Source organism: Heteronotia binoei, chromosome 13, assembly GCF_032191835.1.
Source record: "Heteronotia binoei isolate CCM8104 ecotype False Entrance Well chromosome 13, APGP_CSIRO_Hbin_v1, whole genome shotgun sequence".
NCBI classification, from domain to species: domain Eukaryota; kingdom Metazoa; phylum Chordata; class Lepidosauria; order Squamata; family Gekkonidae; genus Heteronotia; species Heteronotia binoei.
Window position 1 is genome coordinate 9,584,453 of NC_083235.1, and position 14,399 is coordinate 9,598,851.

The 14,399-nt window shown below is 50.6% G+C and overlaps 1 protein-coding gene across 1 annotated transcript; it reads right to left on the reverse strand.

Moving 5' to 3' along the window:
- Positions 1-2,302: 2,302 nt before the first annotated feature.
- AVPR2 (arginine vasopressin receptor 2) lies at positions 2,303-13,045 on the reverse strand. The gene is given in 4 exon segments (XM_060253203.1): positions 2,303-2,513; positions 3,363-4,185; positions 4,188-4,286; positions 13,034-13,045. Coding segments are annotated over 4 exon segments (1,137 nt in total). The 3' UTR covers positions 2,303-2,310.
- Positions 13,046-14,399: the final 1,354 nt, after the last annotated feature.

A 14,399-nucleotide genomic window follows, 5' to 3' on the forward strand; every position in this document is an offset into this window, starting at 1 on the left:
TAAGGGGGAAATTAGATAACAAAAAAAGAGAGTTCTTTTTTGGTAATTATAGAACAGGGGAGGCCAAATTGCCGCGTGTGGCTCTTTCACACATGTTGTGTGGCCACCCTGGTGGCTGGCTTGGAGCAGGCATTGGTCTCTTTAAACCACTTCTCCAAGCCAAGCCGGTTGGTGGCTTGGAGAATGCATTGTGCGATTGCAACAAAAAAGGCCAACGCCGTGCTGGGAATTATTAGGAAGGGAATTGAAAGCAAATCAGCCAGTATCATAATGTCCCTGTATAAATCGATGGTGCGGTCTCGTTTGGAGTACTGTGTGCAGTTCTGGTCGCCGCACCTCAAAAAGGATATTATAGCATTGGAGAAAGTGCAGAAAAGGGCAACTAGAATGATTAAAGGGCTGGAACACTTTCCCTATGAAGAAAGGTTAAAACGCTTGGGGCTCTTTAGCTTGGAGTAACGTCGACTGCGGGGTGACATGATAGAGGTTGACAAGATTATGCATGGGATGGAGAAAGAAGAGAAAGAAGTACTTTCCCCCCTTTCTCACAATACAAGAACTCGTGGGCATTCGATGAACTTGCTGAGCAGTCAGGTTAAAACGGATAGAAGGAAGTCCTTCTTCACACAAAGGGGGATTAACATGTGGAATTCACTGCCACAGGAGGTGGCGGCGGCTACAAGCATAGCCAGCTTCAAGAGAGGGTTAGATAAAAATATGGAGAAGAGGTCCCTCAGTGGCTATTAGCCACAGTCTGTGTATGTGCCACTGTGTGACACATAGTGTTGAACTGGATGGGCCATTGGCCTGATCCAACATGGCTTGTCTTATGTTCTTATGTTCTTATTTAAAGATGCTTCCTTTCCACCTCCCTCCACCTATTTGCCTGCCCACCTTCCTGTCTTGCAGCCCTCGTGCATCTGGCATTTATTCTATATGGCTCTTATGCTAAGCAAGCTTGGCCATCCCTGTTATAGATTAAGTGTTAAGTTTGTAATTTTACTTGTATTTATCATGGAGAAAATAGGAAGTAACTTCTTGATATTCTATTCAGTTTTCTCTCATGTTTTTAAAATAATGTCTGTTGCAAAAAATCTTAATAAAAGTCATTTTGAAGTATCATAAGAACAGAAGAGAAGCCATTTTGGATCAGGCCAATGGCCCATCCAGTCCAACACTCTGTGTCACGCAGTACCAAAAATACCCAGGTGCCATCAGGAGGTCCATTAGTGGGGCCAGGACACTAGAAGTCCTCACACTGTTGTCCCCACCACGCACCAAGAATACAGAGCATCACTGCCCCAGAGAGTTCCATCTTTATCTTGTGGCTAAGAGCCACTGATGGACCTCTGCTCCATATGTTTATCCAATCCGCTCTTGAAGCTGGCTATACTTGCAGCCACCGCCACCTCCTGCGGCAGTGAATGCCATGTGTTAATCACCTTTTAGGTGAAGAAGGACTTCCTTCCTTCCCTTCTATCGTGTCACACCCCTCCCCACGCAAAAAAAAAAAAAATCTCTTTTCATCTTCCAGATGGATCTGGGAATTGAGAAATGCTTTCCTTCCCTCATGCACTGAACAGTGCACCTTCCAAAACGGTAAGAAATACACTTCAAAATAGGGTTGCCAACCTCCCGATGTGGGCTGGAGATCTCCTGGAATTGCCACTGATCTCCGAACAAGAGACATTCATTCCCCCAGAGAAAATGGAGACTTTAGGGGGCATTATATCCCACGGAGGTCCCACCCTTTCCCCAAAGACACCCTCCTGAAGCTTCAGCCCGCCAAATCTCCAGGAATCTCCCTCTCCAGAGTTGGCAACCCTATTTGTTCAGCAATCTCCTTCAGGCAAGGCCTAACTCTTTCTAAGCTATCGAGTCGTCTGTGTTTGCTCTCGCGAATTCTAAAGCCAGGCTAGATATATGACCAAAAAAAAATCAATATTTATTGTATTTGGATTTGAGTCTATTCTGGGTTCAAAACGTTTGGGTGCCTTCAGGCCTACCAGCTTTGCATCCAGTCAGACACAAATGCACCGATTCTCGAGGAAAGTGTCCTGACAAAATCCCGTTTTAAAAGACTGGTATTCAGACATCGCAGGGCTCGTGCCTGTTCCGTCTGTCGTCATGTACAAAGTGCATTACTCAGATCGCTGCAGGATTTCACGTGGAAATGGATTCTGGATGAAGATTCCTTGAAGCAGCGTACGTGATCAAGCTCACTAACCCCCCCCCCCAAGCGCCCTGTCCAGCCTTGTGCCCTGTTCAGCGTAATTCTGTCCCAGGAGCAGCGGTGGGGCGTTGGGAGACTCAGGAAAGAGGATCCCGTCCCAGTGAGGAGCTGGCGGTCAAACTGGAGTCCTCATAGAGGGAGCCGAACCGCCGGCGAGCCAGCCTGGGGCAGAAGATCCGACAGAGCTCGCTCGAGATGCTGCTGCTGAAGGCGGCGTAAACCCAGGGGTTGGTGCAGCTGTTGAGGCTGGCGAGGAGCATCAGGAGGGTAAAGGCCGTGCCTGCCGGAGAGAAGAGGGGAGAAAAACCAATAGACCGGCGATGGAACTTTAAATGTGAAGGCCAGAGCTCCCTTTGGAGTTCAATCCTGCTTGTCACAACCTTGCTCCTGGCTCCACCCCCAAAGTCTCCTGGCTCCACCCCCAAAGTCTCCTGGATCCACCTCCAAAGTCTCCTGACTCCGCCCCCAAAGTCCTCAGATATTTCTTGAGTTGGACTTGGCAACCCTAGATGAGGTTGCCTTGAGAACTAGAAACTTTTCTCGGGCTGCCAATCCCCAGGTGAGGGCGGGAGATCTCCCGGTTTGGAGGCCCTCCCTCCTCTTCAGGGTCATCAGAAAGTGGGGGTGAGGGGGACGAAATGTCTGCTGGGCACTCCATTATTCCCTATGGAGACTTATTCCCATAGGGTATAATGGAGAATTGATCCATGAGTATCTGTGGTTCCTGGGAGGCTGTTTTTTGAGGTAGAGGTGCCAAATATTCAGCGTAGCATCTGGTGCCTTTCCTCAAAAAAGCCCTCCAAGTTTCAAAAAGATTGGACCAGGGGGTCCAACTCTATGAGCCCCAAAAGAAGGTGCCCCTATCCTTCATGAATTTCAATGGAGGGAGGCATTTAAAAGGTGTGCGAACCCTTTAAATGTGACAGCCAGAACTCCCTTCAGAGTTCAATTATGGTTCTCACAACCTTGCTCCTGGCTCTGCCCCAAAGTCTCCTGGCTCCACCTCCAAAGTCTCTTGGCTCCACCCCCAAAGTCTCCAGATATTTTTCGAGTCGGACTTGGCAACCCTAAACTTTTCTTTATTGAGATTCTGACCAAAGAACGACCCCTGGTTGCCAGAGGGACTCACTGTCAATGGGCGCCTGCGGATCCCAAACCGACCACAGCTGGACGAGGAAAAAGGGAGCCCAGCAGATCACGTAGGTCAGCACGATGACCAGCGTCATCCTCAGAGTCTTGGTGACGGCCCCGGAAATGGGAGAGGCCCCTTGGCGGCGGCTGCGGCTCCCTAGAGCCCCCTCCGGCCCTAGACGCAGGCTGCGGTGGACTTCTCGGAAGATCATGCCCTGGCAGGCGGCGATGAAGCACGTGGGGAGGACAAAGACGATCAGGGACACCCACGTGACATAGGCCCGGGGCCCCCATGGCTGGATGAACTGAGCCCAGCATTCGTGGGCTCCGCTCGGTAGCTGCCTTTTGGAGAAGATGAAGAGCTGGGGTAGGCCGAGGAGGAAGGAAGAGGCCCAGGCCACCAACACCGTCCGGTACCAACAGGCCGGGCCCTTCCGGAAAGCCACCATGGGCCGACATATGGCCCGGTAGCGGTCGTAAGTCATGGCCACGATGACGTAGGACGAGGCGAACATGCCCACCACTTGCAGGTAGGTGACGGCGCGACACAGGACGTCCGGGCCCTGGAAGCGGTCGGTGATGTCCCAGATGAGCTGCGGCAGCACCTGGAAAAGGGCCACGGTCAGGTCGGCCAGGCAGAGGTGGTGGATGAAGCGGTGCATGGGCAGGGCCCGGTTGTGGCGGCGGGAGAGTGCCCCCAGGACCAGCCCGTTGCTCAGGGTGGCCAGCAGGAAGATAGAGGCCAAGATGGCGATCTCGACTTGGGCCAAGGCATCGTTGCGGCCGTCGGAAATGGCGAGAGAGGCATTGGGGGCGGGCGGCACGGAGGAGGCGTTGAACATCTGGGGAGAGAGGCGGAAGGGAGTTGGAGGAGAACGGAGCCAGATATGGCTACGCGACCCAATAATTTTACATCGAGCTGCTAGTAGACAAGAGCGAGAGTTCAGGAGTGCCTTAAAGACTAGCAAAAATTTGTGGCAGGGGAGGCGCTTTTGTGAGTTGCTGGTGAAGAAGGGAGCGGTGGCTCACGAAAGCTCCTCCCCTGCCATAAATGTTGTTAGTCTTTAAGGTGCTCCTGAACTCTTGCTCTTTTCTACTTTTACAGCCAGACTAATACAGCTACCCATCTTAGGTTGCCAAGTCCATCTGCTGCTGCAGCGGGGGACTTTTTTCTGTCACACATGAAGCATGCGTGGTGCAATGTCGCCTGGAAGTGATGTCATCACGCTAGGGACGTCGTGCTGGGGATGATCTAGGACTCGCGGTAAAACTCTGTGGTACCATATGGTTTTATCGCGATTCCTAGAACATCTCACCGGGGGCACTCTAGGACTTGCAGTAAAACTCTACGGTACCATATCGTTTTACCGTTTATTCCTAGAGCATCGCACCGGGGGCACTCTAGGACTCGCGGTAAAACTCTGTGGTGTCATATAGTTTTCGCCGTGAGTCCTAGAACGTCCCGTGCGTGATGACGTCCCTTCCGGGGCTTTTCGGGGACGAGGATCCCTTTGGTGGCCTGCTCCCTGCCAGAGGGTTGGGGCCCTCCAGACCGGGGGATCCTCCTCCCCTGGCGGGAGCTTGGCAGCCTTAACCTGCAGAGAACTATTACTATTTCAGACGGTAGCCATGTTGGTGTGCAGTATTGCAGCTAGATTCAAGTCCAGGAGACGGACAAGATTTTCCAGGTGGAAGCGGTTGAGAGTCAAAGCTGCCTTCGTCAGATACAAATGAGAATGAAGATCTGTCAGCCTTGACATCCTTATATATTCTTTGTGACGCCCCTCTGGCCTACTGACCGGAGTATAAGGGCTGATGGATCTTTCTTCTCGTTCATATCAGACAAAGAGAAATGGGACTCTTGAAAGCTTCCACTGGAAATTTGGTGGGTCTCTAAGGTCCTACAGGACACAAATCTAGTTGCTATTATTAGTGTTAGTACTGGTATTATTTACCTTAGAGCAGGGGTGTCGAACTCATTTGTTATGAGGGCTGGATCGGGCATCAATGAGACTTTGTCAGGCCAGGCCAAATCGGGTCAGGCCATATTTAAGATTAGGTAGCTGAGATGTAAACTTTATAAAGGACGCACAAACACAATTAAAGCAAAACGTGCTTGAAAAATTAGCACTCGTTGGTCTTAAAGGTGCTTTCTTTGTATTTCTCCCATGGGATCCAGGGAACTGGGCAAAGGAAGTTCTGGCTCTTTCCTTCCTTCCCCAGGGGACTAGGAGGGGGAGGATCCCCAGCCAACAGAAGGAAGAGAGGCTGGATTCAGTGGCTCTGCTGTGTGATTGAGAGAGCCTGGCAAAGCAAGCTCTCTCCCCCCTCTTTCCTCCCCAAGACAGGAGCCTCAGCCAATGGAGAAAATGGAGGTTTTGCTCTGTAGCTCCTGTGCGATTGAGCAAGCCTGGCTAAGCAAGCTGTGATGCAGAAGGAAGCAAGAGAGAGGGAAAAGGAAGCAGATGACAGCCAGTTGCTCATGGGCCTGATAGGAGCCCTCCAAGGGCCTGATTCAATCCCTGGGCCGTATGTTTGACACCCCTGCCTTAGAATCTAACTATTGCACTGAGATTCAAGGTGGATTGTATACTCTGAAGCAGTGCAATCAAATAGCACGATTGTCTGAGAAGATAGAGGCCTAAATGTGGAATAGAATTAGGAATACAAGAATTGGCATGCAGTCACCTGGAGATTTGGGGGACGGAGTCTGGGGATGGTGAGGTTCAGGGAATGGAGTGGAGGAACTTCAGCAGACCATAATGCCACAGAGTCTGCCTCCAAAAGTACCATTTTCTCCAGGGGAAATTATCTCTGTAGTCTGGAGGCCAGCTGTAATTCTGGGGAGAGTTTCAGGTCTCACCTGGGGGTTGGCAACCCTTATAGGTCATAGAATCATAGAGTTGGAAGGGACCTCCAGGGTCATCTAGTCCAACCCCCTGCACAATGCAGGAAACTCACAAATACACCCCCCCCCCTAAATTCACAGGATCTTCATTGCTGTCAGATGACCCTCTGCTGAAAAACCTCCAAGGAAGGAAAGCCCACCACCTCTCGAGGAAGCCTGTTCCACTGAGGAACCATTCTAATGGTCAGGAAGTTCTTCCTAATGTTGAGCCGGAAACCCTTCTGATTTAACTTCAGCCCATTGGTTCTTGTCCTACCTTCTGGGGCCACAGAAAACAATTCCACACCATCCTCTAGATGACAGCCCTTCAAGTACTTGAAGATGGTGATCCTATCACCTCTCAGCCGCCTCCTCTCCAGGCTAAACATCCCCAGCTCGTTCAACCTTTCCTCATAGGACTTGGTCTCCAGACCCCTCACCATCTTCGTCGCCCTCCTGTGGACCTGTTCTAGCTTGTCTAGATCCTTCTTAAAATATGGTGCCCAAAACTGAACACAAGACTCCAGGCGAGGTCTTACCAGAGCAGAGCGATACCATCAGTACTGACCTGAGTATAAGGTCCTTGTGTGCGCATGTACAAGAAAGGGAGAGGGGATCCCTATAAGATAGATTTCAGGTTTGTTGGGTGTACCCTTGAGGAACTCAAAGGCTTCCTTGTAGGGAGGCTTCAGACGAGGGAGAGTCGGGTTCCGATCTCTGCTCAGCCGTGTCTTTCAAGTGGCAGATGTGGGGAAGTTGCTTGTCTCGATTTGGTCTTCCTCTCCAGTTAAAATAGGATAAAAATCAATATCCCAAGAATGTCTTGGGATTAGACTGTGGTAGGTCTATGACTAATGGGTTGAGGAAAAATGTTCTAGGGGTATAAACCAAGATAAGAATCGAGAGATAAGGATCAGAAGTTTGAAAAATGTAATCCAGTCGCTGGTTGGCTGGGCAGGCGCGCAACAACCAAAATAGCTGGTGGGAAAAAAACCAAGCCCCGAAATGAGCAAAAAATGTTTTTTTTTTAATATAGTGTGAGAGTTGCCCATTCACTCGTTTTTGTTTTTGCAGAAGAAATTTTACGATGTGCCCTGGATGCAAGACATCCCAAAAATAAAATGGAGGTATATACAGCTGCATATCTTTAAAAAAATAGAACATTTTTTCCCTCTTGGGTCAACTGTTGCTTCAGTCTTTGTTGAACTATCTCGGTCCTGAGGCCGCACAGACGATGAAGGCCAGGCAGATTATGGCTGGGGTTGCCAGCCTCCAGGTGGGGCCTGGAGATCTCCTGCTTTTACACTTGATCTCCAGCTGGCAGAGCGAAGCTCCCTGGAGAAAATGGCTGCTCTGGAGGGTGGACTTCATACCATGCTGAGGCCCCTCCCCTCCCCAAACCCCGCCCTCTTCTGGATCCACCCCCAGAGACTCCAGGTATTTTCTAACACAGACCTGGCAACCCTGCCCCTGTCCTTCATTATTTCCAAAATGTAGGGAAGGCGTTTAGAAGGAGCGTGGTCCCCTAAACGCGATGGCCAGAACTCCCTTCAGAGTTCAATTGTGCTTGTCACAACGTTGCTCCTGGCTCCACCTCCAAAGTCTCCTGGCTCCGCCCCCAAAATCCCCAGCTATTTCTTGAGTTGGACTTGGCAACCACCCCTGCTGGTAAAAAAGCAGGAACCCTAATGCTAAAACCAGCCTCTGTAGCCTTCCAATTAGCTAAAGGGTTTATGTGTTTTGGAAGTGGCTCCCATCTATTGAATCAGTCTCATATTGAGGAGAAGGCCTTTGACTGAATAGCTGCAGGCAGAAGTCCCAAGTTCAATCCCCGGCATCTCCAGGTAAAAGGACCAGGCAGGAGGTGATGGGAAAGACCTTGACCTGAGACCTTGCTTCAGTGGCAGAGCCTCTGCTTGGCATGCAGAAGGTCCCAGGTTCAATCCCCGGCATCTCCAGGTAAAAGGACCAGGCAGGAGGTGATGTGAAAGACCTTGACCTGAGACCCTGGCTCAGTGGCAGAGCCTCTGCTTGGCATGCAGAAGGTCCCAGGTTCAACCCCCAGCATCTCCAGTTCAAAGGACCAGGCAGGAAGTGATGAGAAAGACCTTGACGTGAGACCCTGGCCCAATGGCAGAGCCTCTGTGTTGTGTCCTAGGCTCAAATGGGAGAACTGTTACTTTTGGAGGGAACTGTTACTTTTGGAGGGAAGCTGAACAAGCCCAAGCTTGTACTCCACACCAGGGTTCCAGAGAAGGCCTAAGCGTGCCCAATCAGGGGAAGGATTGAAACATAAGTAGCCAATCAACATCTAGGCTCATACTGTACCCTGATAGGCCCTTAGGGCCCTGTAAATAGCCAATCCATGTACATAGTTAAGGACCAATCAGAAGGGGGCAAGAATTGTATAAAGGAGCAGGAAGTTTGAATAGAGCTCAGTCTGTGTGTGTGTTCCTGAAGTAAAGCTTGCTGAAATCACTCTCCGACTCTGGTCTCTTACTGCGCCGACCCCAGTACTTTACACTCTGCTTGGCATGCAGAAGGTCCCAAGTTCAACCCCCAGCATCTCCAGTTAAAAGACCAGGCAGGAGGTGATGAGAAAGGCCTTGACCTGAGACCCTGGCTCAGTGGCAGAGCCTCTGCTTGGCATGCAGAAGGTTCCAGGTTCAATCCCCGGCATCTCCAGTTAAAAGGACCAGACAGGAGGCAGAAAAAGCTTGACCTGAGACCCTGGCTCAGTGGAAGAGCCTCTGCTTGGCATGCAGAAGGAAAGGACCCAAAAGAGCCGCTGCAAGTCTAAGTAGACATTATTGAGCTCAATGGACCAATTGGTCTGGACTTAGTTAGAATTACAACTGATCTCCAGACTACATGGATTGGTTCACCTGGAGAAAATGGCTGCTTTGGAGAGTGGATTCTATGGCATCATAGCCTGCTGAACCCCAAAATCACAGAGATGGAAGATATCTCCCAGGGTCATCTAGTCCAACCCCCTGCACAATGCAGAAAATTCACAGTCCGCCCTCCCGCATTCCTTCAGTCGCTTCTGCTCTATGTGCAGAGGAAGGCAAAAACCCTTCCAGGATCCCTAGTCTTGGAGGAAAATTTCTTCCTGATCCCAGATAAGGATTGGATAAGCATATGGAGCAGAGGTCCATCAGTGGCTCTTAGCCACAGCACATTATTGTAACTCTCTGTCTGGGGCAGTGATGCTCTGTATTCTTGGTGCTTGGAGAGGCACAGTGGGAGGGCTTCTAGCTCCACTGGTGGACCTCCTGATGGCACGTGGGTTTTTTGGCCACTGTGTGACACAGAGTGTTGGACTGGATGGGCCATTGGCCTGATCCAACATGGCTTCTCTTATGTTCTTATGTCTGGGGCAGTGACACTCTGTATTCTTGGTGCTTGGAGAGGCATAGTGGGAGGGCTTCTAGCACCACTGGTGGACCTCCTGATGGCACCTGGGATTTTTTGGCCACTGTGTGACACAGTGTTGGACTGGATGGGCCATTGGCCTGATCCAACATGGCTTCTCTGATGTTCTTATGTTCAGAGTGGTGACTGGCACCCCACTGGGCATATAGGAAAAGGCTACGAGAGCCAAGCCCTGGTTTCCTGGCTACTTGCCCTCCCTCTCACAATCTAAGTTCCCTCCCCTCCCCCAAAGCCCAACCTTCCCCAAATCTCACAACCCCAAGTCAGCCATCCTGCCAACTGTACACCATTTGAGAGATGAAATCAACTTCTGGGGAACAATCATGTATTTCTTGTACGACTGATCTGTGGTTTGTTTGTTTGTGTTGCTAAGAATGAATTATTAACATTTCCTCCGTGGGATACAGAATGGTTGGGAAATATGATTCCTGTAGGTCACTTTACCTCCAGAGGGAGATCCGGTAACCGTGAGAAGGAAAGAGACAAAGACAGTCAAAGATCTACGACAGGTGTGTCGATCTCATTTATTATGAGGGCCGGATCTGACATAAATGAGACCTTGTCGGGCCGGGCCATGTGTAAAATGTAATACCAGGTAGCAGAGATATAAACTTTATAAAGGACACAAACATGATTAAAGATTTCTTTAAAAACCTAACCTTAAAACATGCTTTAAAAATATTATCACTCGGTCTTAAAGGCGCTTTCTTTGAACCTCTCCCATGGGATCCAGTTTGGTATAGTGGTTAAGTGCGTGGACGCTTATCTGGGAGAACCAGGTTTGATTCTCCACTCCTCCACTTGCAGCTGCTGGAATGGCCTTGGGTCAGCCATAGCTCTGGCAGAGGTTGTCCTTGAAAGGACAGCTGCTGTGAGAACCCTCTCAGCCCCACCCACCTCACAGGGTGTCTGTTGTGGGGGAGGAAGGAGATTGTGAGCTGCTCTGAGACTCTGAGATTCAGAGTGGAGGGCAGGATATAAATCCAATATCATCATCATCATCATCATCATCATCATCATCATCATCATCATCATCATCATCATCATCATCATCCATGGAACTGGGCAAAGGAAGCTCTGGCTCTTTCCTTCCTTCCCCAGGGGAGCAGGAGGGGGAGGAGCCTCAGTCAACAGAAGGAAGAGAGGCTTGGCTCAGTAGCTCTGCTGTGCGATTGAGAGAGTCTCCCCTTCCTCCCCCAAGGGAGCAGCCTCAGCCAACGGAGAAAATAGACATTTTGCTCTGTAGCTCTGCGCAGTCGAGCAAGCCTGGCAAAACAAAGTGTGATGCAGAAAGAAGCAAGAGAGGGGAAGGAAGAAGACGACAGCCAGTTGCTCGAGGGCCTGATAGGAGCCCTCTGGGGGCCTGATGCGACCCCCGAGCCGCATGTTTGACACCCCTGATCTAGGAGGTTTTTGCTGGGGCTGGTGGGAAAACGGAAGTAGTTGCAGCTATGGGGTGCGCAGGGCTTTTTTTGATCAAGAAGGTACAAGAACCAAGTTCCGGCTGGCTTGGTGTCATGGGGTGTGGCCTAATATGCGCATGAGTTCCTCTGTGAAACAATGGTGATGTTGGGGGGCATGGCCTAATAATAATAAAAAAGAACTGAGGATTTGGAGACCCTGCCTTGGGGTTGCCAACTCCTGGCTGGGAATTCCTGAGATTTGGGGGTGAAGTTTAAGGGGATGAGGCACCTCCGTGAGATATAATGCCCCTGAGGGAAAAAGGAAAAGGAAAGGTCCCCTGTGCAAGCACCAGTCGTTTCTGACTCTGAGGTGTCGTTGCTTTCATAACGTTTTCACGGCAGACTTTTTACGGGATGGTTTGCCCTTGCCTTCCCCGGTCATCTATACTTTCCCCCCAGCAAGCTGGGGACTCCTTTTACCGACCTCGGAAGGATGGAAGGCTGAGTCATCCTCGAGCCGGCTACCTGAAAACCCAGCTTCCACCAGAAATCGAGCTCAGGTTGTGAGCAGAGCTTAGGACCAGTGTTCCCTCACAGATTTTTAGCCTCCAGCTCACACGTTTGTCTTGGCTCAGGAAGAAGAAGAATTTATATCCCACCCTCCACTCCAAAGAGTCTCAGAGAGGCTCACAATCTCCTTTCCCTTCCTCCCCCACAACAGGCACCCTGTGAGGCAGATGAAGATATTGGATTTATATCCCGCCCTCCACTCCGAAGAGTCTCAGAGCGGCTCACAATCTCCTTTCCCTTCCTCCCCCACAACATACACCCTGTGAGGTGGGTGGGGCTGAGAGGGCTCTCACAGCAGCTGCCCTTTTAAGGACAACCTCTGCCAGAGCTATGGCTGACCCAAGGCCATTCCAGCAGATGCAAGTGGAGGAGTGGGGAATCAAACCTGGTTCTCCCAGATAAAAGCCCGCACACTTAACCAGTACACCAAACTGGCTCTCCAGGATAACCCCAGAGCACAAAAATTTATGCAGGAGCTCACAACTTTAATGCCAGTAGCTCACAAAGTAGAATTTTTGCTCACAAGACTCTGCAGCTTAGAGGGAACATTGCTTAGGACTGCAGTACTGCCCTTGAGACCACCCTCCAAATCAACCATTTTCTCCAGGAGAACTGATCTCTGTTGTCTGGAGATCCATTGTGATTCCAGGAAATCTCCAGGCCGCACTTGGAGAATGGCAAGCCCGCCCTGCCCCGGGCTTTGGAAAAGAAGGAGTTTGTGTTTAGGGCGCACTGCAGGGCAGGGGACGCACTCTACCCTTACAGGCTCCTGCAAGAACCTGGAGTCAGGATCAAACTCTCCTGTCTCCCTGCTAGATTACTTGTTCAGATGCTAGGGTTGCCAATCCCCAAGTGGGGGCAGGGAATCCCCCAGTTTGAAGGCCCTTTCCCCACTTCAGGGTCATCAGAAAGCGGGTTGGGGGAGGGAAATGTCTGCTGGGAACTCTATTGTTGCCTATGGAGACTTATTCCCATAGGAAATAATGGATAATTGATCTGCAGGTATCTGGGGCTCTGGGGGAGGTGTGTTTTGAGGTAGAGGCACCAAACTTTCAGAATAGCATCCAGTGCCTCTCCCCAAAATACCCCCCAAGTTTCAAAAAGATTGGACCAGGGGGTCCAATTCTATGAGCCCCAAAAGAAGGAGCCCCTATCCATGATTCCCTATGGAAGGAAGGCATTTTAAAAGGTGTGTGGTCTCTTGAAATGTGAGGGCCAGAAATCCCTTTGGAGTTCAGTTCTGCTTGTTGTCACACCCTTGCTCCTGGCTCCACCCCAAAGTCTCCTGGCTCCGCCCCCAAAGTCTCCTGGCTCCACCCCCAAAGTTCCCGGATAGTTCTTGAATTGGACTTGGCAATCCTATCAGATGCTTACCTGGTCATCCATAGTCAGAGCATCAGTTGAGCCACAGCTGTGGGGGCTTCCGCTCGCTTGATCCAACCCCCAGATTGTGTTTGCGAGAGATGCCAGGCTGCTGGGCAGAGAGACCAGGTCAAAGACGCGAAGATTCCATCTCCATCTCTCTCCGACTTGGACGCTCTCTCCTGGATCTTGACCGTGGAGACACAGCAGCGCTTTTGCCGGTGAGAACAGCACTGTGAGTTGATGCAAAGCCTTGGGAAACTGGGAGGAGGGAGGAGATCCAGTGGAAGGGGGAGGTGGTCCGTTTGGACTTCCCTTTCCCCTCCTTCTGGGCAACACACGGCTGACGTAGCTTGGCCTCCCTCCAAAAATACTGGCTCGGTAGTAAGTGGACATTCTGGAGGTTGAATGAAAAAGTGTTTCTGTGTGTGTGTGGGGAGGGGGGTGACCTCTTCCTCTCCCCCCTCCCCATGTAGAACCAGCACCGACCCAGAAAGTTACTTCACTGACTTCTGTTGCTGGAGGCTAAATGGTGCTCAGTAATCTCAAACTAAATTTTGACTAGTGATATCCAGTCTTGGATTCCTGGAGTGGTTCTGTCTCCCAGCACACACACACACCCTGCTCTAACCATAGGATATACTTCTTCATGGCGGGGTTCCCAACTCTGAGCTTGAAAATTCCTGGAGATCTGGGGACGCAACCTGTGAAGGGCAAGGTTTGGTGTGGGGAACTCAGTGGGGTACAATGCCCTAGAGTCTACCCTCCAAAGCGGCCATTTTCTCCAAGGGATATGATTTTAAACAGGCTAGATGGCCATCTGACAGCAACGAAGATCCTGTGAATTTAAGGGGAGGTGTTTGTGAATAGATGCTTGTGAGCTTTGGTGCTGGAGAAGACTCTTGAGAGTCCCTCGGACTGCAAGAAGATCTAATCAGTCAGTCCTGAGGGGACATCAACCCTGCCTGTTCCCTGGAAGGTCAGATGCTGAAGCTGAAGCTCAAATCCTTTGGCCACCAAATGAGAAGGGAGCACTCCCTGAAAAGACAGAAGGCAAAAGAAGAAGGGGACGGCAAAAGAGGAGATGGCTGGACAGCGTTACTGATGCAACAAACACGGATTCGAGCAGACTTTGGAGGATGGTGGAAGACAGAAGGGCCTGGCGTGACTTTGTCCAGGGGGTCGCAAAGAGTCAGACTCGGCTATCCGAATGAACAACAAAAATTTGTGAGTTTCCTGCATTGCACAGGGGGTTGGACTGGATGACCCTGGAGGTCCCTTCCAGCTCTATGATTCTATGATCTCTGTCGCCTGGAGATCCGTTGTAATTCTGGGACATCGCCAGGCCCCACCTGGAGATTGGCAACCCCAATATACT